Source organism: Gavialis gangeticus, unplaced genomic scaffold (assembly GCF_001723915.1).
Source record: "Gavialis gangeticus isolate Ggan-Ray unplaced genomic scaffold, GavGan_comp1, whole genome shotgun sequence".
Lineage (NCBI taxonomy): Eukaryota > Metazoa > Chordata > Crocodylia > Gavialidae > Gavialis > Gavialis gangeticus.
In genome coordinates, this window is record NW_017728981.1 from 829800 (window position 1) to 853087 (window position 23288).

The following is a 23288-nucleotide window of genomic DNA, read 5'->3' on the forward strand; positions in this document are numbered from 1 at the left end:
TTTTTTTTTTTTTTTTTTCCTCTCTCGCTCTCTCTCTCTCTCTTTCCTTCTGCTGTTCCCAGGGCAGGGTTGGCTGCGCTTTCTAGGTTTGATAAAGCATTTCCTTCCATTGTCATTCTATACGGCCTCTGGGCCCTTCTCTCAGTCCCTCCCCTTCTGCCTTCCTCTCGCTCTCTCACTCTCTTTCCTCTGCCCGAACTGGAGTGAATCTTGTGATATACAGAAAGCAGCGGCCTCCTTTTAAGAATCAGCTTGAACAATGAGACCCCGTCAAGAGCTTTAATTCCCCTGGATGCAAGGACTAAACCAGGGTGAGTAGCCGGCCAGTTGGTCACTGGCTGTTCTGCAAACGTGCCTTGCTTTGTGCTTGCAGTGGACTGTCTCCAGCGTCGGTGGGTGGGTGTGGGTGTGTGTCTTCCCAAAGCCCCCATGAGCTCTGGGGTCCTTTCCCTTTTTTTTTTTTTCCTTTAAGCCTGCAGAGGCAACTCACAGCCCAGATGCTGCTAAAGTTAGCCCAGCTGCCTGTTATTAGACTGAACTTTGGATGTCTGGGAGGCAGAAGCCATGTCTGTTGGACCTAGCGGGCTAGAGCTCACTCCCAGCCCTAGAGAGGGGGCTGGATCAGCGGGCGTTTCCAGGAGCTTGCTCCATACCTGCACTTGGGAGCTTGATTCAGATTTATAGCAGGGCGGGAGAGAGTCTAAGCTCCTCCAGGGCTGAGGAATGGAAAACAAATATGATGCAATCCAGCCTAGGGCAAGCTGAGCTCTGGGAAGACCGCTGCCTCCTTGCTTTGGATACGGTCTAATCCCAGCCCCTCAGGTTTTCCAGCACCTGAGCAAGAGATGCAGCAGTGCTGGAAAGTCCTGAACTAACCCTGATAGGAAGTGTACCAGGCTCTCCCCGCTGGGCAGCTCTGAGTTGAAGAGCCAGGAGGTTTCAGGGGGCACGGCCGTCTTTTCCTGCCCACGTGTGCGTCGCTCCTGTTACCTGCCTTCAAGCAAGTTGGAGGATTTTTCCAGTTTGGCCTTGTGTGCGTTTGGTTTTTTTTTTTCCAACGGCTCTGCACTGAGAGAGGCTGGAGCATGGGGATGAGCGAGTGGCTCGGTAGGTGTCCCGGGTGGAAATCTCAGGCTCGGGGACAGCGTCGTCCTGTGTGGATCAACCCCAGGATTGTTGGTTGTAGCTATGTTGGTCTCTGAAGAAGGGCGTTTGTGCCCGAAAGCTTGCAAAGAACTTTTCCCTAACTATTTCACTGGCCGAATAAAAGCTATCGCATCTACCCAAAGAACCTTGCCAACCCCAGGAGGCCTTCAGCCATCTCGGGTTCAGTCATAACGGTATGGGGAGAAGCTTTGGGGCATGATCCTCTTTTGCCCCCGCCCCACAAAACATTACAGCATCTCCTAGGGCTGGGATACTAATTTCCTATGTCAAGAAAGCAGATTTGGAACCCGCTGTATGGGGTCAAGGGGGAATTGTTCATAACATCTCTGCTATGTATAACACAGAGGCAGTCCAGCTTCCCCAGACTGAGCTGCTTTCTACATGCTAGTTGTTTGCACGGCAAAGACCAGGAGGCTGCCAGGAGATCAACAGCCCTTCTCCTTCCCGCCCAGGTTTGCCAGCCTCAGGGGTTGCAGTCTGCTGCATGTTGTTAACCCCATGTGTGCCTCGGGTTTGCTTTTCCCCCACTCCCCAGCAACGCCGGGCACCTCCGCCACATGCACCTTCTGTGTTTGTTCTCCACGCGGATTTCCTGTCCGGCTTCACTCATGGCAGCCCCGGGGTGGGAGAAATGCATTGCTGGCTACTCAGATAATACAAGGAAGGAAGTATTTGGAATTCATGTACCCCATGGAGCGACCGAGCCTTTGTGTCTGGCTCACATCTCTGGCAGAGCACTGAAGCATCGAAGGCTTTCACCGTGGAAGGGCAATACGCGGGCCTGTTCATTCAGCTCTGCAGCCCCGTGTGCCCTAGAGCAGGGGGTTGTGACCGTGGACAGACTCGCACCCCGTGGAGAACGCCTGCTTTTAGTGTTCACTTGTTTGACGGCAGAAGAGAGCAAAGTCTGCAGTTGCAAAGGATTCAGAGAGACCCCAGCGGGGCAGAAAGGAACCCGTAGTGTTATAAACGGGGTGGAAACTCTCCATTTGTCTTGCAAATCATGTGTGATCATCTCACCGTGCTAATGTTGCGTGCTTCAAGGCACCAAGTGTGTGTCTACACGTGCATTTTAATATGCAGTAGCCTCTTTTGCTGCTCATTAAAGCATCACGTAAAAGACTGGGTGATTATGCTAATGCACAATAAAATAGGCTACTGGGCATTAAGCATCACTTAAAAGCCATGCGCACTTGTTACTGCACATTAAGGCAGCGGAATGTGCAGTTTAGTACCTCACATTGGAGGTACTAAATTTAATGCGCATTAGGAAAAGCAACTTAATGCACATGTAGATGCGCCCAAAAGGATCTCAAGGCACCCCAGGGTGCCACGAACCCCTGGTTGAGAATTGCTGCCCTAGGGAGTGGTGGAGGAGGTGAGCACTTGGTGTGTGAAGCCTGCACAAAGCAGGGAGGTTCGGGGGTTAGCCAAGGGATGGTGAGCACCCCTGCAAGTCTCATGTACCAGCTAAAGGGAAATGACTTGATTCTACTCCCTGCCCATAAATTGGTCCAAATTCCCAGGTGATGCTTTGAGATTGAGACCGTATCCAAGTGGAGGTGGGTGGGTTCACACCGAGACCTTGCCCCATGTGCCAGGCTCTTAGGGACTGACCCAGCAAAGGGATTCACAGATGGGGCGTCCCCTTAGCTGTTTCTCCGGAGGGGCCCAGCATCGTACAAGCAGTCCTGGCGCTGGCTGACAGTGCTGGTGTCAGCCTTTTTTCTTCAGGGCATGTTTTGATGGTGATGCTGCTTGCCTTTGATATACCACTCTGCTGGAGAAAGCGTTTGCCAGGCACACGGGAGGCCTGAGCCCTCTGGTGAAGGGATTCAGGCTCATTTCTCCCCCCACTGGCCTATAGCCAAGCTTCTGGGCAGGCGTGCCACAAATTGGCCCCGCAGCCTCCCCAGGTGCCATTCCCTTCCTCTTAGTCAGAGAAAATGAGGGTTGGAAAGGAGCTCAGGAGGTCGCATCGAGTCCAGCCCCCTGCTGCAAGCAGGACCAGCCCCAGCTACATCATCCCAGCCAAGGCTTTGTCTACCCAGGTCTTAAAATCCTTTAAGAATGGAGATGCCACCACCAAATTGGCAAACAAGGCTTGTTGGGTACATCTGATATCATTTATTATATCAACTCAAATAGTTGGAAAAATTCTGCCTTGCAAGCTTTCAGGTGCAAGCTGAAGAAGGGGGTTTGTACCCAAAAGTTTGCAAAGAAGAATTTTTCCAACTATTTAAGTTGGTCTAATAATAAAAGATATCAGATTCACCCAAAGAACCTTGTCTGCCTGTGTCCTTAGACCAATATGGCTACCTCTCTGGGTAGCCTGATCCAGTGTTTTACGACCTTCCTTAGGGGAGAGTTTTTCTTCATATCCAACCTCAACTTCCCTTGCGGTACCTGGAGCCCATCGCTCCTTGTTCTGTCATCTGCCCCCACCGAGAACAGTCCAGCTCCATCCTCTTTGTAACCACCCTTCAGGCCTATTCCAGGCCTTCAAACCCCTGCACTGGTCTGGATTAGCTTCTGGCTCCATCCCCTGTGCAACCCCCCCTACAGGGAGTTGAAGGCTGCTTTAAATGCCCTCTCGGTCTTCTCTCCTCCAGACAAAATAAGCCCAGTTCCCTCAGCCTTTCCTCACAAGTTATATCCCTCAGCCCCTGAACCATTTTCATTGTCCTCCACTGGACTCTCCAATGTGTCCGCATCCTTTCTGTAGTGGGGGGCCCAAAACTGGAACCAGTACTCCAGATTTAGCTTCATTGGTGCTGCCCTTGATCTGCTGGCAATGCTCCTACTAATGCAGCTTGGGCTGCCCTTAGCTTTCTTGGCTCATCTCTTCCCCTGCTTGATTTTTCTCCAAGGCACAGGTGAGGGTAGAAGGGCAGGTACCACCCTGGGATGCACAAGCAGAGAGATCTGGAGAGGGAGCAGGGAGGGTAGCACCTGTGCATCGGTGTGGCAGCTGCTGCAATCCAGTCCACAGGACGCAAGGTCCAGTTTTGGAGCTCTGATTCAGGGCAGATGTGGAGAAGAGGGTTCAGAGGAGAGGCATGAGAATGATTAAAGGTTTGGAGCATGTGCCTGGTGGGGAGGGACTCCATGAACACCCGGTTTAATGATCAGAGAAAGAGATGGAGTCACGGGATTACCAACTGCTTGGGAGCAGAGATCTGAAAGCAGAGAGCTTTTCTGTCCAGGGCCAACACAGTCCAGTGGCCAGAAGCAGACACTGGCCAAATTCAGACTAGAAATAAAGCACCAATTTTTAAGAGCAAGAGCAATTCACTATGGGAACAACTTCCCATGGGCTGGGGAGGGGTTCTCCACGCGGGCAGTTTTGGGGTCAAGATGGGATGATTTGGGGAGCTCTTGGGTCTGCATGATAAGGATCAGGCCAGAGTAATCACACTACTTATTAAGCAAAACACCTGAACTTTAAGCATGTCTGATTCCTCCAGAGCTACCAAGACTCAGCATCCCATCAGGGCCACCCAACGAGGCATCAGCTGCTTTTGGTGTGGTGTGGGCTGGGCTTAGTTTATAAGCTCATGGACTTGATTGGTTCAGTGCTTTACAACCTGGTTTTTGCTCACCGCCTTTTTGGGTTTTTCGGGTTCTGACTTCTGGTCCTGCCTTGGCTGTGGATCGTGCTTACTGGCTGGCACCATGACTTGGACTGCCTGGCTGTGACTCTTTTAGCTCTCGGTCTGGATTAGCTTCTGGCTCGGGTACTTGTCTTGCCTTCTTTCTCCCTCTCCTGCTCCCCCAGACTGCCTGTGATCCTTCCTCTCTGTCCCACCACCTGCCTCTCCGGTCTGTGAGGCTGTTTCAGGCTCCCCCTTTCCAGGCTGGCTGCAGCTGTGCGCTTGGGTTGTTCACCAGATCGGTGCCTCTGCTCCGATGTGGGCTAGGGCTGTTCACCCTGTAGCATCTCCTTCCTGCCAGCCAGGTAGCTCTCCTCTGGCCCCATGTGCACAGGACTGAGCTTTCCCTCTGAAGTACGATGCCTAGGCTCTGGAGGAGGTGGATAGTCAGAGGAAAGTCAGGGCTAGGAGATCTTCCCAGCTTTCTAGACCCCCTTAAGTGATGAATGCAAGCCCTGCCACTATTAGGTTGGTTGGTTGGCTCCTGTCTATGGGCTGATGCCGTTGCAATCTGTGAGCTAAAGATGTGTGGACTCCTTTAGAGCAAGAGGTGTATGAACTCAAGGAGGGCCATGGCACCATGGGGGCAACTAGACCGCACGGTAGAAGCACACCAGCTGATGTGAGAGCCTTAAATGTGAAGGACTGAACAGCTTGTACCCAAGAGTTTGAAAAGAATGGGCATGGATCTCTGTGATAGGTTGCTATCGCTATCTAGCAAACCATGGGCTAATGAGTAAATCCCAAGGTGGTAGGGGAGGAAGTGTCTGTCTTGCCAGCATTTAGAGAGGAAGCAAGCTCACCTGGGTAATTACAGGCCACTTAGCCAGATACTGATCCCATGCAAAAGCACTTGGAGGTTGTTCCAGGGCCCAGTGATCAATGTTAACTATTTAATTGGCTTCTGTTATTTTAGGAACTGCATCTTACTAGTCACTCTTGCATTAGCAGGTTGGTGACTTCATGTGTGTAGATGCTGGAAGTGGCTTTGTGCATGTGCTTCCTAGACTTCTGCGTGGCGTTTGTCTGAAATGCTGCGCAGCCGTCTCATGAGAAGTAGGACCTGGACAAAATAATCCACGTAGACGAGCTAAATTCATGGCTGGCTATGTCAAAGTGCTGGGGGATTTTGAAGAGGGTGTTCCTAGGGAGGCCGTCTGCAGGAAGTTCAATAAAAGGTTGGGTGGAAGGATGGAAAAAAAGAATGGATGGAAAGAAAGAATGTCAATAACTTTAAAATTTATTGCTGAAGAAGCTTGCTGGCGACACGCACATTGTCCTTATTTATCACTCCACCAGGCTGGCTTGGCTTCTGTAGAGCCTTCTGAATCAGGTAGTTAACTGAGCTTGCTAGAAAACATGAATTTCTTGTAGCTTCATGCATGTGACCATGTTCAGGTCTAAAGATTGTGTTCATGGGTGACCTGAGGATGTTCTGGAAAGCAAGGGGTCTGCAAAGGTCGCGGGGTGATGGCGGTAACTCGCTGAAACCTCTCTTGCCACAATGCCGCGATCAGGGAGCCGGTCTGATCTTTGGAAAGGCAGTTGTCGAGCAGGAGTATATAAGTGATGTTAACCTGGATACAGTATTAGTAAGATGGTGCTGGGCCCTGTGCCCAGTTCTGGTGTCCACACGTTACATTGGGAAGGGTTCAGAAAAGCTCTTTTTGCCACTGGCAATAAGGAAAGTCTTCTGAATCTGGAATAATTCATAGAATCATAGAGAAGTCTGATTGGATGGGACCTCCAGAGGTCATCTAGTCCAATCCCCTGCCTCCAACCCAAAGCATTTGGTTTATCTATTTAGAAAGCTAGAGGCAAGGGCTTTTATTTTGGTGATATCTTTTTATTCCCCCATCTTAACTTATTTCTCTGGCTCCTCTCTGCATCTCTTCCTTCTTTCAATGTTGGGTTGAAAGCGTGGCTGCTGGTACTAGATGAAGTGGTCCAGGAACAGTGTCATCGATGCCATGCCCGGTTGTGGCGTCCTACCACCCTTCCTCACCATTCCCACCTTTGGACGCATCTACATATGCGTGGACCTTCTGCATAGTATGACGTAAGGAAAGATACTTCTGTGCCCCACCAGTTGTCTGACACTTCTGCAAATGCCTACAGTTGGTCCAAAAAAATAAAAAAGATATCGTTAAAAAATCCTTGCCTTGCATGCATTTCCTGGACCATTGCAGCTACAACATCACTTCAACCCCACTACAAGGTCAAGTGGTGCCTCGACCATGCTTTATCATTGCAGAAAACGGTGAGAAGATTTTTGATAGCAGAGGTCTTTTCAATCTAGCTGTCTTCCCCAAATCTAATAGTTTACATTTTAGGCCAAGTCAATACAGACTTGCCAATTGGCAATGTGTCTTAGAGCGTGATAAACCTTTGAAACATCTTCCCCAAGGCTGTGCTGTATCATTGGATGTGCAAAGCTTTTATATCCAGTTTCTGAAAGACTCCCTGGAGTTGTGAACTTGATGCTTGGAGATGGGCTGCACTAAAAGGATGCTCAGACTGAATAAGCATATTTCTGGCTTCTAAAATCCTGATCTCCCTGAAGTCAGTGGAAAGCTTCTTTTTTCCACTGACTTCTCCCCATGTCCTTGAGAGTGGAGATTCCTAGATTTTCAAGGAATTTGAGCTCAAAATCTTGCCTTTGTCAGTCAGAATAGGGACAGTTAAACCATGATGTCCTGTAATTGGAGGGGAATAAGGAAAGGTGCAAACAGATGTGACCATGACACTGGAATCCTATTAATTAAACTTCATATTTACTCCCCATATGTAGCCTTTGTTGCGGCTTTGAAGAGCAGTAGGGCTGCATCAGTCAGTGGTGTACTGGTTAGATCTTGATTTGGATTTAGCTCAGAGCCGATCTTGACTTGGACCCCTTGTGCTTGGTATGATGCTAGATTTGACTGAATGGGTTTGGGTTTTCAAGGATCAAAGTTATAGGTCAAGGGTCCCTAAGGGTACTTCTGTTTGAGTTCACGTTCCAGTATTTCAGGCTTTACAACTGATGTGCAAAGGTAAAGAATAGGAAGATTTGCCTGTCTTTCAGATGCATAAAGAAAGACCTGAAACTTGCATTGTTGTTTTTGCTTTTTAATTTTACTCCATAGTATCAGAAAGACTAACCCTTTTTTCCCCCAGGAGGTCTTGCCCTGCAGTGAGGCAGCTTTTTCCAATTTCATTGAGGTGTCAGCTCATTACATTTATTAGGGGATGCTACCATGCACGCGGGTGCTTACCAAAGCATAGCTGGTCCACTGTAAATTGAAATCCTAGTTGATCTCATGAACTTGCTTATGTGCCTGCACATGTAGCTGTGGGGCAGGCCACCACTGTTCTCAGTGGTGACAGAACAAGGAGCAGTGGTCTCAAGTTGCAGCAAGGGAAGCTTAGATTGGATATTAGGAAAATCTTTCTCACTAGGAGGGTGGTGAAGCACTGGAACGGGTTATGTAGGGAGGTAGAGGTTTTTAAGACCCGGCTTGACAAACCCTTCATTGGGATGATGTAGTTGGGGCTGGTCCTGCTTTGAGCAGGAGGCTGGACTAGATGTGCCCTCCTGCGATCCCTGCCAACACTCATTTTCTGTGATTCAAGGGCTATATTCTGCTTCTAAATGTAGTGTGGGTGTGAGGAGCCAGGGAGGAGTCAGAGTTGAAGGGGGGATCTGGTAATAAGCTTGAGTAGCTGGCAGGAGGGTGATGGTCCTTGCTCTGACCAAGATAGGATGTAGCAGGGAGGGGTCCATAGGGAGTGCTGGGTTAGGTTCAGATCGTGGTAATGGCTAAACCTACATATGGAGGAGGTTACAGTCAGCTGGAGATCTTAGAATAAGCCCTTGACTTTGCTTTTTTTGCAGGGCGGGGGGTGGCATTTTTCCTGCAAACCCAACAGTCTTTAATGGCTTGTCAGCAATGTCCTTAGATTCCTCTGGATAATCATTCAGAAGCAAGACTGCTTCAGGGAGTGTTTGCATTCCCTCTCAGTTCGCTGGTAACAGTGTGGAAATAATTCTGGATTCAAGCCTGCAAAAACCCTGTTCCCAGTCTGGGTTCTGTGTACGAGGTGCCTAGAAAACAACAGGCTGATTTCCCCCCCCCCCCGAACAGGATGTGTTCGATGTTTGAATCCTAATAGTGTAGCTTCTAGCCATACACCATTGAAGTGCAAGAATGGGCATTTGTACACATCACGGTTTTTGCCCTAAGTCTTTCTCCTGTGGGTCACATCTAGGTAGGTAATTATGCTGTCTCATGGGTGTCTCACCATTTTGGTTGTCTGGGGTTGGTAAGAGGATAATATAAGCCTCTGGTTTGCTCCCAGATGACTTGTAGCAAGCCTTTCTTTGATTTGTAGCTCGGATGGACTTGCTATGGGGCTAATAACCCAGGTCACATCACGTTAGCTTTAGCCCCTGAGTGCATATCCCAACCTTTCTTATGCCAGTCCTGTCCTGCACAGATGTCGTCATTCACAAAGCACGTTTCCAATCTTGATTTAACTAAACTTGTCTGTGGTCCTGAAATGCCCTTCTGCCCGCTGCTCATGGAGACGCAATTTCATGTGTGTAAACTTTCAGGAAGACGATCAGAAGTTCTGGATCAAAAGGCAATTTGGATTTGGTGAGGACATTTGAATCTGGGGGATCTCCGTCTTCTTTCCTAGCTGCAATTCCCAGCTGCGTTCTATATCATTTGGTAATTTTACGGCAATGTTCTTTTAGATAAGCAGGAGAGCACTCTGGATGTGGGGTGGGATCTTGGACCTCCATAAAAATTATCAGGGTACTTTTTTCTGTGGAAGAACCAGGGACAACTCCAGGATTTGGACCAACGTTGCCTCTTTCAGCAGAACAGGTCCTGGTGTGTTGAGCTGTCATGGAGTATGGACCATTGGCCTGCATTGATCTCCCTGCCTGTAAAATGCTTCAGCATTCAAAAAAGCTGAGTTGAATTAGATGGGGTGTGGGCAGCCTTCTTGACACAAATGAGCTACCACTCCTCCCTTTTCCTGCCTGATCTGCTGTTCTGCTTTCTGTTCCATGTGGGTACGTCTACACATGTGGTTTAATGTGCATTCGCCTATTTTAATCCGCATTAAAGCATCACAAAAGAACACTTGCTTTCACTAATGCACCTTTGTCTAGTACCTCACAATGGAGGTACTCAACTTAATGGGTATTAGCAAAAGCACATTAATGAACACGTCGATGCACCCCATCTGATTCATTGCTTTTGTCTTCTGCTCCCTGCCCTATGTACTGCTGTGTTGCTTATTCCCTCCCTGGTCTGCTTGCTGTAGGCTGGCCACCCTGAACTAGAGGAAAATCACTCTAGTCTAATCAAATCTATTTTATGATGTCTTTATAGCACTGCAGTAATTGTCCAGCAGAGCTTGTATGGCAGGATGCACAGTAACTTGCATATCAGGGATGTAGACTTCACACAGAACAGCAGTCGAAATACTCGGGACTTATTTCTGCTAACAGCCAACGCAGAAGGCAGAGAGGTAGTTAGCTGTGTGGGCAGGGTAAAGTTGCACCTTAGACTAAATGAGAGATGCAACAGAAGCCATTTGCAGGGTATGGGTCTTATTGGTCTTACGAAGCCCGTGATGTAGGCTACATATTCATGAGTGCCATCTGCTGGCACTTTCTGCTACCCAATAGTTTACATGTCGGCAAGCAGAGCTTTCCTGGAATCTTTTGGCCCAATGGCTGGGTCCTGTTTCCTGCATCGCCTCCTTGATTTCCATCAAATGACCAGACGGGCAGCAGCTTGGTCCTATGAAACCTTCCAAATAGTGACAGCAGGTGTGAGATGAACAGGGTTTCCTCAGGGGTTCTCCTTTCCTTGCCCTGTTATATACCATCCGGGTGTGCCACTCTTTCTCTGCAGGAGGTAGCTTTGTGTTGGAGGTGGGGGTTGATGTGGGGTGTCGTGATGCTTCAGGCCGGAGGTTCTTAAGCTTTATAGATTTGAGGTTCCCCTTGGAAAATGCCAGCTCTGAGTTGTCACTTGTTTTTTTGCCTGCAGAAAAATACAGGAGCAATTCTTTTGACCTGTTGTAGTCACGGAGTTGGAATCATAGAAGAGGAGGGTTGGGAGGGAGCTCAGGAGGTCACATCTAGTCCAACCTCTGCTCCAAGCAGGACCAGCCCCAACTACATCATCCCAGCCAAGGCTTTGTCTCCCTGGGTCTTCAAAACCTCCAAGGATGGAGACTCCACCACCTCTCTAAGTAACCTGTTCCAGGGCTTTACTAAACTCCTAGTGAGAGAGTTCCTCCTAATATCCAACCTCAACCTCCCTTGCTGCAACTGGAGCCCATTGCTCCTTGTTCTGTCATCTGCCCTCCCTGAGAACAGTCCAGCTCCATCCTCTTTGCAACCTCCCTGGAGGGAGTTGGAGGCTGCTATTAAATCCCCCCTCGGTCTTCTCTTCTCCAGACTAAAGCCCACTTCCCTCAGCCTCTCCTCACCAATCATGCCCCCCAGCCCCTGAACCATTTTCATTGCCCTCCACTGGACTGTCTCCAATGTGTCCACATCCTTTCTGGAGTGGGGGGTGCACAACTGGACACAGGACTCCAGATGTGGCCTCCTCAGTGCTGAATAGAGGGGAAGAATCACTGCCCTTCATCTGCTGGCACCGCTCCTACCAATGCAGCCCAGGATGCCCTTAGCCTTCTTGGTAACATGGGCACCCTGTTGGCTCCTATTCAACTTCTTGCCCACTGTCACCCCCAAGTCCCTTTCTGCAGAGCAGCTGCTGAACCAGCCGGTTCTCAGAGTTCCTTGCAACAGCAGGCTTTAAGCACTACTGGATTCCTGTTAGAAATCTCTGGGTTTATCTTGTGAATCATGTTTGCACCCCTAACATTGTGTGGCACCCCTGAAGGAATATCAAGGCACCCCAGGGTGCTGGAGCACCTTAATTGAATCACTGCTCTAGGCACAATAACACTACACCTGATAGGTTAGCTGGTCCAGGAGCATTTATGGAGCGTCATGGAGGTGAGTGGTTCCTCAGCCATGACTACCAACTGATTCACTGAATTACAGACAGTACCAAAATGCTACGGTGCAAGGGGGTGTACCCCTTGCCACCATGACTCTGGGGCTTTCTAACTTCTAAGGGATCAGCCGTGGGCACCTAATACTCTTTTTCATATAACCATTTATAGGATTTCCTCATTAACAGAAATCCATTATATACAACTAGTGTCTCTCTCCAACTCTCTGCCCCGGGCTTGAACTCTGGATCCTCAGTATCTTGTTACATACCACCTGGGTGTGCCTTTTTGCAAGTTCAAATGATTTTGCAGTGGAGAAAAGCAGGCAGTAGACCCTTCTTTAATTAATTTTTTGTCCCTGACCTGTCCATAAGGGCTCTCTGCTGTAGCAAGTTGGCAGGGTCACCCATAACATCACCAGCAAGCCAAAGACCTGGTGTCACAGGCAGAATACATGTGATTAGCTATGACTGTGGCTTTAGATGTGGCCACCTCTGCTGAAGCCCTTCAAAGTCTGAAGAATTAGTATAGGGACAGTGTTGCTGCCATTCCTGCTAGAGCCAAGCAGCATAAAATTGGAGGACTTTATTGATCTGAAATACACGGTCTGTCGGTACTTGGCTGGTGGTCTCCCAGCAGGTAATGGGGAAGGGATCTAAGGACGGTCAACAAAGATGGCACTGTTTTGCCTAAGAAATGGAGCTCAAGCCGGGGGCTGTGCGTGTTAACGTTGCGTGTTCACCACCCATTCCCTGAACACCTTTTTATCAATTTAACAGAAGCATTTTACAAGCGGGTGAGGCCGCATTGGCTTCTTGTGAAATTAGCTGGAGAGTGCCACAGGTCAGGTTAACTCAGTGCTTCACTTAGACAAGGCCATAGAGGTGGACAGGGCCCAGAAGGTCATCTGGTCCATCTTGCACTGAGACAGCATTGGGTTACAATACTGCCTGTACTGCCCAAGTACTTTGAGCTGCCTTTGGCAGGCCACAGATTAATGTCTTCCTAGGACAGACTTCAGCCTACGTTACTCTGCTAGTTTATCCCACCTTCCCCTGAAGGAGCTCGTAGGCCTTAAACCCAGATTGTCATTCATCCTCACCCTCCTGGATTTGTTTCTGTGCAGCATCCAGCTTTTCAGACCTCCCTCAGATCTCAAATCTCGGCCTCCAGCCACGGATCCTCCACGTGTCTCCATGGCACTTGTCTACTGGTAATAAGGTGCTCTTAACTGGAGAGGGCTACTTGTCAGGCTCAATGGATAGTGATGAATAGCTTGAGGTCTAGTTGGCAGCCGGTATCTAGTAGAGTGCCCCAGGGTTTGGTCCTGGGGCTGGTTTTGTTTAATATCTTCATTAACGATTTGGAAGACGGGATGGAGTGCAACCTCAGCACGTCTGCGGATGACGCCAAGCTGGAGGGAGTAGCAGATACACTGAAGGGTGGGGCTAGGATTCAGAGTGACCTTGACAAATTGGAGGATTGGGCCAAAAGAAATCTCATGAGGTTCAGCAAGGACAAGTGCAAAGCCCTGCACTTAAGATGAAACAATCCCATGCATCGAGACAGGCTTGGGACTGACTGGCTAAGCAGCAGCTCTGCAAAAAAGGACGTGGGGGTGACAGTGGACAATAAGCTGAATAGGAGCCAGCAGTGTGGCCTTGTTACCAAGAAGGCTAATGGGATACTGGGCTGCACTGGTAGGAGCGGTGCCAGCAGATCGAGGGCAGTGATTCTTCCCCTCTATTCAGCACTGGGGAGGCAACATCTTCAGTCCTGCGTCCAGTTTTGGGCCCTCACTACAGAAAGGATACGGACACATTGGATAATTGGTAACAAACATGGTTTGGGGGCTGGGGCACATGGCTTGTGAGGAGAGACTGAGGGAACTGGGCTTTTTAGTCTGCAGAAGAGAAGACCAAGGCAGGATTTGATAGCAGCCTTCAACTCCCTGCAGGAGGTTGCAAAGAGGATGGAGCTGGACTGTTCTCAGTGGTGGCAGATGACAGGACAAGGAGCAATGATCTCCAGTTGCAGCAAAGGAAGTTGAGGTCGGATATTAGGAAAAACTGTCTCACTAGGAGGGCGGTGAAGCACTGGGACAGGCTCCCCAGAGAGGTGGTGGTATCTCCATTCTTGGAGGCTTTGAAGATCCAGCTCAACAAAGCCTTGGCTGGGATGATGTAGCTGGGGCTGGTCCTGCTTGGAACAGGGGGTTGGACTAGATGTGATCTCCTGAGCTCCTTTCCCACCCTCATGCTATTATTTTAAGGTGTTATGACTTCCCAGTCTAGTCCTGCCAGCCTGAGCAAAAACCTCAAACACTTGTAAACTCCAGATGCTCTTGTCTGCCTTGGGCTCATAAATACAAATCCTTCAGATACAGTTGGTAGTTCCGAATTGCAGAACCTGGATTGTTAATGGATGGCTGTTCTACCTGCTGTATCCATAAAGCTGGATACTGCAGGTGTGCTTGGTAGACCACCCTCTGGAGGTCAGGACAGAGAGGGATCAGATTATCATACGCAAAGAATGAGGTTAGGCTGAGGATTGAAAAAAAACAGCCATGACATGATACTGAATAATACAAAGAGCAGGGTCACGGACCTGGGGAGGAATAACGTGGATGTTGGCTGCAAGCAGGTCAGCTGAAATAATAAAGGAGGTGAAAGACCTGAGTGTGTTATGAAAAGCAAGATTTGTTTGGTGACGTCTCTTATTGGACCAATTCCTGTGCTTAATTTCATGACAATATCCCGCCTGTTCTTTCCTATCTCTGAGCTGATGAATCCATGTAGCTTGTCTGTGTTTGGACCACAGGTGCATTTCAAACAGGGTTTTCTCAGGCTGCAGTCACGGTGCTTTCTCTGATGTGATGCACTGAATATCAAGATACTTCAGGGTTTCTCCCTTCCAGTGCGTGTTGCTTGGCTTTTCTCATCGCTCAGCTCATTCTCCTACACTGATTGGGTCCCTCTGCTGTCCCAAGCGGTCTCTTCTGGGCTTGAGTTACGTAAATAATTTGTCTGCCAAGTTTGCCCCATGAGAGCTGAGCCCTTTTTCCAGATCATTAATAAATATTTAAGGTCTTAATGCATTTAGAATACATCAGAGGAGCTCCCCTGCAGTTTGACCTCGATAGAGCTCATTTTTATGACTTATTTTGCCACCAGCCATGGTACGGCTGATCTAGGAGGCATCTGTGACTTGTTTTCTGGCGTGGCGCTGCTCCCTGAGCCTCTGTGTAGTAGGCTGTATACAGCTATCTTAGTAGGTGGCTTTACCCTCCTGCACTGAGACTGGGAAAGCAGCAGGGTATCTAACTCCTGTCTCCACGAGCACAGGATTCAGCCATCAAGCCTAGGGATGTCTGAGATGCTGGGTGTTTTGAAGCCATATCTCCTGAGACCTGGTGCTCTTTGCTGATACCAGCCAGGCCTCTGGGGTGGAGGGGCTGTTTCATCTACACTCCTGCCTGATATCTATTCACCCCACCCCAGCTCCTCTTGGCTGGGACTTGAAGCCCCTGGTTCTGCTGTTCGTGCTGCCCATATGCCATGGTCCGAGTCCTTCTGGCCCTCAGACTGGTTGCAGCACATGTCACCCCCAGCTGAGATCAGCTGTAGCTCTGAAAAGGCCAGAGTGGTCCTGGGACATTCCTTCTGAGTGCTGGACACCCAGCAACCTCCATCCTTCTGCCTCGGTGCTAGAAGTAAAGAAAAGACAATGAGATGCAGGTGGCTCCCAGCAACCAGCTGCAGCGACACCTGGGCATCTGGCGCTCTCAGCCTGCTCCTGGTGGGAATAATGACTTTCCCTTTGCTGTCTTCTCTCATCATTTTCTAGATGAGGGGGTTTCTCCAGGCTTGCTGCAGGGACAGCCATTTTTAGCACCTCCTGGCTCCTTTTTGTAAAGATTCAGTGGAATAGACTGCCCAAGTTGCCAGTATGTCACCTCTGCATTCATTCCTTTAGTCCCCCAGCAGATGATGAGAAAGCACAGAGAGTAACTGGACATAAAGAGGGTCAACAAGGGTGAAGTAAGCCCTGAGAGGCTTGGGCCTCCCCTGAGGCAGATGCATCTCCCAGTTGAGATGCACTCGTTTCAGCTGCTTCGAGGACTCGGTGACTCAGGTTTCCATAATGTAGGATGATCTTGCTTCTCTTCAAATACTTTCCATAACCTGGAGAGGTGATGCACTGCAACAGGCTACCCAGAGAGGTGGTGGGATTTCCATCCTTGGAGGTTTTGAAGACACGGGTAGACAAAGCCTTGGCTGGGATGCTGCAGTTGGGGCTGGTCCTGCTTGGAGCAGGGGGTTGGATTAGATGCGACCTCCTGAGGTCCCTTCCCACCCTCATAGTCTATGATCCTCCGTACTTCTCAGCAAAGTGGAAGCATTTTCTTACCAGGAGAGAAGGAGCTTCCTTCCTCCCTGGTGGACAACAGCATGGTGTGTTGGTCTTTATATAGATGCTGTTTTTTCTCTAGCTCGTGGCTGGCTGGGCATTAGAGCCACATCTGATTTCTTTAATGGACCATAATGTTTCTTTGCATTAATGATGCTGCTGTCCTTAAACCGCTGGTGTCCTCTCTCCTGTGGTCTACGTCTCATAAGTTTTTTGTGTAACTAGCTCTTTGGACTTGATCTGGTTGGGACTCGGTTCGCGGCGTGCAATAGACAGTGGGACGGACGAGATGACCTACTTGCCCTTTCTGGCTTCAGTTCCTATGAAATGGTTGCATGATTGGACCCTGTATCAGCCTTTCCACATCTGGGCTTGGGATTAGGCAATCGGCTCCTAGGTACTCAAGTTGGCCTATGAACTCTTTTTAAATACTGGAAGGACCATTCCCCATCCAGTGGGATGTGCTTGCTGCCCCAGGCTTTGTTGAAGGTGCATCCTTGGGCAGATCTTTGAAAGCCTCTTATGTATGAGTTACCTGGAGATTTAAAGTTCAGCTTCATCAGCTGCTAGTGGACCTCCTGACTAGAGGTGTCTAAGTGTTAAATAGAAGCTTTCTTAATGGCTACATAGGCCAGCTATGGTCTAAATACAGAAATAATTTGATCATACCTGACTTGTTACCTATGCTGTGACTCTCTCTACTTAGAGACTCATCTCACCCATTGCTAGGAGCTGGTTTGTTCCTGTCCTGTTTGAGAAATCCTTCAGCTTCATGGTCCTTGACCTTCTTGGTTTTTGCCGGGAATGAACCTCCCTGATCAATAGGGGTTGGTCGCCTTACCACTGCTAGGTTTTTCCCTGCTGGTGCATTTACTGGGGCTTTAGTCGTTTTGGTTTCCAGTGATGTTGGAAAAAGCTGGATGGAGGGAATCCAACAAAACCCTTCCTAATGACTGCTCACAGCCAGAACCCGTCGTCTCGGTGCCACCTCCAGCTAGACAGAGTACCAGAGAGGCTTGGCCTTTTCCCAGAAACATGTGAGACCACCTTGTCTCCACAGGTCCCTTGTCCCCTCCTGAGGGAAAGGACTGGTTCAAGAAGCTGAGGTGAAGCCATTTGCGGGGGGAAAGAGCCTCGGCTTGATTCCCCAGGACCCTATGGGAGGGGGTCAGGGACCATGGCGCAGTGCATCTTAGCCCCAAGCTGCTGCCTTGCATCAGTTATGCCCAGGGCACGTCCTAGCCAGAAGGGTTAGGAGCAAAACTTGGTGGAAGCCGAGATGCCAGCCTCACCGTGTGGCCCCAGGAGCCTGCCGTCCACCACGTCGGGGCCAAAACCCAGTTCTGTTTGGGAGCAGTGGGTTTTCCACCACCTCGGCAGTCTAAGGGGCAGCACAGCCGGCCAGCCCCTCCACTGGTGCCACCAGGGTGTAGGTCCAGTGGCATCCCGGGGTCTCCAACACCCACCCCAGGGCCATGCGAGACAGCCCTGGCTCCCTCGCTTCCAGGCCCATGCAGAGGGAGGAGCAGTGGTGCAAAGGGAGCCAGGGACAGGACATCTCAAGGTTATGAGCTCTTTTATTTTTGGCCTCCTCTCCCTGCTGCTGGAGCTGACCCAGGCCTCGGAGCTGTTGAAGTTTTTCGACCCTTTGTTTGTTTAATTGAAACGGTGTTTGTTTTTGATCAGAGGCACTAGATAGGGCACTTCCTCTGCAGGCAGGAAGCAGTGATTTCCTGTTAACTTGCCGGCCAACTCTCACTATGCAGGAAGCCCGGCTCTGCTGAGTGTTCACTTTTTCATGGAGGCGGCAGCGTTTCGTTTCCCTTCGGGCCCCTGGCGATCAGGGTCGGGGTCCCCTGGGAGTGAGCGGCGAAGGTGCAGAATCCGCACTCGCTGCCCTGCTCCGAGCGACCTGGACTTGGCCGCAGCATCTCCCTGAGAGCCTCCTCCGGTGCAAGGTGTAGCATCGCCTGAGCACCTGCTCGGTGTACTCAGAGCCCCTTCCACATCCCTGGTCACCGCAGAGCACAGCAGCCCCAGTCCCTTCACTTGGCATCCCCCTCACCCTGTAGCTCAGCTCTACTGCTGGCTTTTGGCATAATAACCCAGTGGTCAGAGCCAGGCAGAGCTGGGATACATTCCTGATTCAGCTGGAGGGGATTCATGCCACTAGGGTCTGTTTGGTTGTTTTGAGCCATCCCATTCCCACCTCCCATGGATGCAGAAGTGCACGTCCCCGGGATGCTGAAACCTGCAGAAGTGCAGGTCCCTGGGACACTAAAATCCCTGGCTAGGTGGGCAGCTATGAGAAGGGGAGCATGAGTTGGTCTCCTGCCCCTGGCCTCGTCTCTATATGCTTTGTCTGACAACAGCCTTATGGAAATGGCACCAACAGTCCTGGGAACAGGGGCCCTAGGACCCCAGGTCTCCTGACATCTCTGCTTGGGATGGCTGGGTGATCCCACTCCCAAAGACTTCTGTAGCCCGGGGTTAGGGCACTCATGGGTTTGAGGAGGGCTGAGGCTTCTTCTATCAAACAAACACCATCGACCTGTGGCTCCACTGCCCCGAGGCGACACAGAGGCTGGGCTTTCATTGGGGTGTCCCGGATTAGAGAGAGCTGTGGATAAACTAGCAGATGGCAGGGGAGAGTCACACCTGTATAGATGGGAGAAGTGTGGCATCGGCTTTTGTGAGCAGAGGGCTGATTTTATCAGCTGCAGCGAAGGGCCGGCAGGAAGCAGAGCTGCTAAACAGAAAGCAGTGATTCGAATACGAAGGGGAAGGAGGGGAAAAAAGGAGGGGGCACTGCTGAGAGGCAAAGTGGACAGGAGACGGGGACAGGGGACAACGACATGTTGTCTTCCAGCTGCCACTGCAGGGGCTCCTGATCAGAGACGGCTCCTAGACTTGATGCCCTCCTGGCTCGCAGAACTGCTGGCCCGTGCTCCCAGAGGGTGCGTGTCTAAGCTCAAAGTACTTGTATTGTCCATCAGCTTTGAACATTACTGTTGGCACTTGCTGTTCAAGGGGTCACTCTTGATGGGACTTTGTTCGCTTGGGTGAAGCAAAGTTAGTAACGCTGCCAGCGTTGGCAGGAGTCGACTGCCTGCGTAATAACGAGGTGGTTATTCTGGCCAGCATCACCTCTGGCTCCATTAGCAGACTGCCAGCGGGGAGATCACAAACTGCTCTGCCTGTCTTGTTGCCCAAGACCTGGCTCACTCGCTTGCCCACGGTGCCCAGTCCAGGGGGCTTGAAATCGGAGCTGTTTGGGCTGGACCTGTATGATGGGGTGTGGGCACAGAGCTAGGTGGGTTGTCTCCAGACTCTGAAGTTCCTGCTTCCTCACAGCGTTATGCCGTGCTCACTTCAAGTGTGTGTGTGTGTTGGGGGGACAGTGCATATAACCCCCAGCATATAAAGCACAAGGGGACGTGACATTCCCAACCCACCAAACACATTGATTTCCATGCGTTATGGTGCTATCAGTTCTGGGCTCAGGATTGGGCCAGATCCTGGGTTCTGGGCCCAGGGGAATGACAAAGGCCAGGCTGGAAGGGATCCCCAGAGGTCACATCTAGTCCAAACGCTTGCCTGAGGCAGGATCAGCGCCGTGCAAACCATCCCAGACAAAAACCACCATCTGACCTCCAGCTACCATCAACCCTAACCCAACACAAGACTTCACTCCTGAGCCTGCCCCAGGGAAAGCAGGGGGACCGCGGTTGCCAACATCCTGCTGTTGTAAAAGTGTGTTAATAGATGCTCCAGCGATCCCAGGTAGAGGCAGTGCTCCCCGCTACAGAGGAAGGCAACACCCCTCCTCCCATCCATGCCAATCTGACCACGGGGTAAAATTCCTTCCTGACCCCAAATGTGGTCTCGGCCTGACCCTGAGCAGAGGAACAAGTACCACTTCTTGCATGAACCCATAGCAACAGGCAGTGTGTGCCCTAAATAGCTCACAGACTGGGGCTAGGAGAGAGGGCCGTGACCCCCACACAGAGGGAGGCACGAAAGTTTGGTGCCAGCAGGTTCAATTGGCTTGTCTAAGGCTTGACCTGTTTTTGGGACGCTTTGGGGAGGTTATTCCCTAATCTTTCTGCCTGTCCCGTTGGTATGTGAGGGGTCTATGACTAAGACCCTCCAAGGATGGAGCAAGCTATCTCGAGATGTGGCAGAGTCTCCGTGCATTGGAAGTCTTCAAGAACGGGTTGGATGGATGCTTGGCTGGACCTGTTAATTGGGTGTGAGCAGGGAGCTGGACTAGATGACCTAGTGATGTCCCTTCCCTACAGGATGGGGGAGCCTAGCTGAAGACGTCTGGGGACCACCAGCGACAGGTTTGTGAATGTACTGGAGGCTCCTGCAATGTGGGCCTTATCCTGTTAGAGGAGAGGCTTTGGGCCAAGTTCCCGGGAGGGCTGTCTCGCAGGGCAGCAGCTGAGGATCGGGACCCTGTGCTTTTTATGGTGTAGGGTGCCCTGCCCCGTGTAACGGGCTGTCCCGTAGGGCAGAGCCACAGCTCGCGCTCTGTCCATCCAGAGAAGCGTTCCCTGGGCCGCTTCCATGCGCGCGCCGTGCCAGGCGAGCGCAGCCAGGGCCGTCTCGCAGGCTCCTCGCCCTGCCTCGTTCTTGACGATCTTTCCATTCCCCAGGCCCCTTGTGATCATTGCAAGTTGGTGACATCACTGGTTGTTGCTATGGGGAAGCCAGGTTGTCCAAAACATGACCCTATGACCTCATCCCACGAACGCCAGGAAATGAAGGGTTTTATGGGACGTCTCCTGCAACGGAGCAGAAACAGCCGGAGCAGGAACCGGAGCCCAGAGACGCACAAACAACTCGCCATCCATCCCGGGCCTCTTAGCGTGCGACTTGGCTGTGGCCTCTCCAGTGGGGGGAAGCAGAGATGGAGCTGGCAAGGGATGTCTTGGAGTTGATTTATGTGTCTCCGAGCTATTTCTGTGCTGCTGAGCCAGCAGCTTTCCGCCCTTTGGAGAAGCTTGGTGGAAAGACAGGCCTAAGGCTTGAACCTGGCACGCTGTGACCAGGCGGCTTGCAACGCCTGCCTGAGAGTCTGGGCTTGCTAGGGCAGGGGCACCCCCGGGGAAGTTTGATGAGCTTGCCCCCAACACGGATTCCTGCCTTCCGGAGCCAGGGACATAAGATCATAAGTGCTGCCACGGACTGGATCAGAGCCTAGGTCCATCTTGCCCAGGCTCCTGTGTTGCACGGGGGCAGAAAGCAAGAGAGAACTGGGTCTTACCAGGGTTTTTTCCCCACTGCTCCTCTCTCCCTTGCAGCCTCCAGCATTTAAAGTCTAGGACGCTCCGATTCGGAGGCCGTGCTCCTCGTTCCTGTGCTCAATAGTTACTGACGGATGCATTTGAGGAAGAAAGAGGCAACCTCTTTTTGAATCGAGCTACATTTTCATTTCCCACCACATCTGGTGGCCACGAGCTCTACCCTTGCATTGCACACTGGGTGATAAAGAACTGCTTTTGTCCGTTTTAAACTGATGGCCTGCTTGTTTCATGTGGGACCCCTTGGCTTGTACTGAGAATGGCAGCGGGCACGTCTACATGTGCAACTCATGCTATTGGGCTTTACTGCACAGTAAATTGACTACCTGCCTATGCAGGCAGTAAAATTTAGTGTGCAGTAAAGCCAAATAGCATGAGTTGCACACGTAGACGTGCCTACTGTCAATTTACTGCACAGCAAGTGCCTGCACCTGTAGATGGTGACACTTTACTGTGCAGTAGATTAGTCTACTGTGCAGTAACGCATCTCGTGTAGACACGGACCGTCGGTAATAAATCCCGACCGACTTGCTCTTTGTCATTTAATGTTGTAAACCCTTCTTGTATCCCCCTTCAAGCATCTCTTTTCCAAACTGAATAGGCCTGGCCTTGTTAGTCTCTTCTCCTATAGAAGCCCTCCCATCTTCATTGCCCTTCTCTAGTTCTTCTAGATCCTTTTGGAGGTACGGGGGACCAGACCGATAGCTCTGTAAGCTGGCAGGTGTCGGGGGGGGGTGTTGGCACCAGTGTGGACTGGCCACATGCACTGTGCTGTAGTGCATTGACGCTCGACAGGTGTGTTGCTCTCACCTGGCCTTGCCCACATGAGAAAACACGGGGGGAGGGAGGATTTTGCAAAGCGCTGCTGGAAGTCGTGGAGGCTCCGGCCCCGCATCCTGGAGGTGAATCTGAAAACCTCTCCCAGCCTGTGCAAATAAAAGGTGGTAAACAACTCCCCGCCGCGGAGGGGCTGGCTGGGGTGACCGCCCTGTCATGCCATGACAAAAGGAGCATTTATTTAGATAGAACATTGTGCGCAGATTCCTGCTTCTCTGATGTGTTGTTTGGCTGCAGGATAATCTCCCCAAGGGGAGGGCTGGACGCCTCAGCCTTGGATCGTCTTAAAACCAGGCCAGTTAAAGCACTGCACAACGTCCTGGAAGAATAAGCCTGCCCTGGCCACGGGAACAAACTGGGCCCCCGAGGGTTATCCCATCTTGGAAGGTCTGCGGACCAAGTCGTGAAATGCGGGGAGCATGTGACCGTGCCCTGTGACTTCCCACATCTCAAGCCTGATCCATGAACCTGCCAGCTCAAGCCAGGATCCCAGGCTTTCTCCAGTTTTTTTATTCACTTCTGGATTTGAGCTCAAGCTGCCCAGTTTTTGCAACCGCTTCTCCCTTTGGCTCTTTCTGCTTTCCGCCAGGCACTGGAAATGCTGCTTCTCTTGGTATTTCCACCTGAGAAGCATGCAGCATCTCATGAGAAGTGGGCCACGTGAACTGAGAATCCCAGTCTAGGTAGATCTGGTATGGGCTTCATCGCTTGGTGCCTCAGGAGTGCCACATGCCTGAGCTCAGGGAGTGGACTGGGAGTTTGGGGAGTGCGTGTGTATATTTGATGCGTCTCTTCAAGTACGTGTGCCACTGCACCAATACACATGTGTGTTGGAGCATGTGTGCCTTCAGGGGTTTGCATGTGAGTTCTCCGGCTGCCAGGA

General features: G+C 50.8%; 1 protein-coding gene across 2 annotated transcripts in view; it reads left to right on the plus strand.

The window, feature by feature from the left end:
- The first annotated feature begins 34 nt into the window (after positions 1-34).
- HDAC7 (histone deacetylase 7) overlaps positions 35-23288 on the plus strand; it is a 148361-nt gene continuing 125107 nt past the window's right edge. For both annotated transcript variants that reach the window (XM_019511292.1, XM_019511301.1), the window contains exon 1: positions 35-311. In XM_019511292.1, coding sequence (XP_019366837.1) covers positions 293-311 — 19 coding nt within the window. In that variant the 5' untranslated portion in view covers positions 35-292. The remainder of the gene's footprint in view (positions 312-23288) is intronic.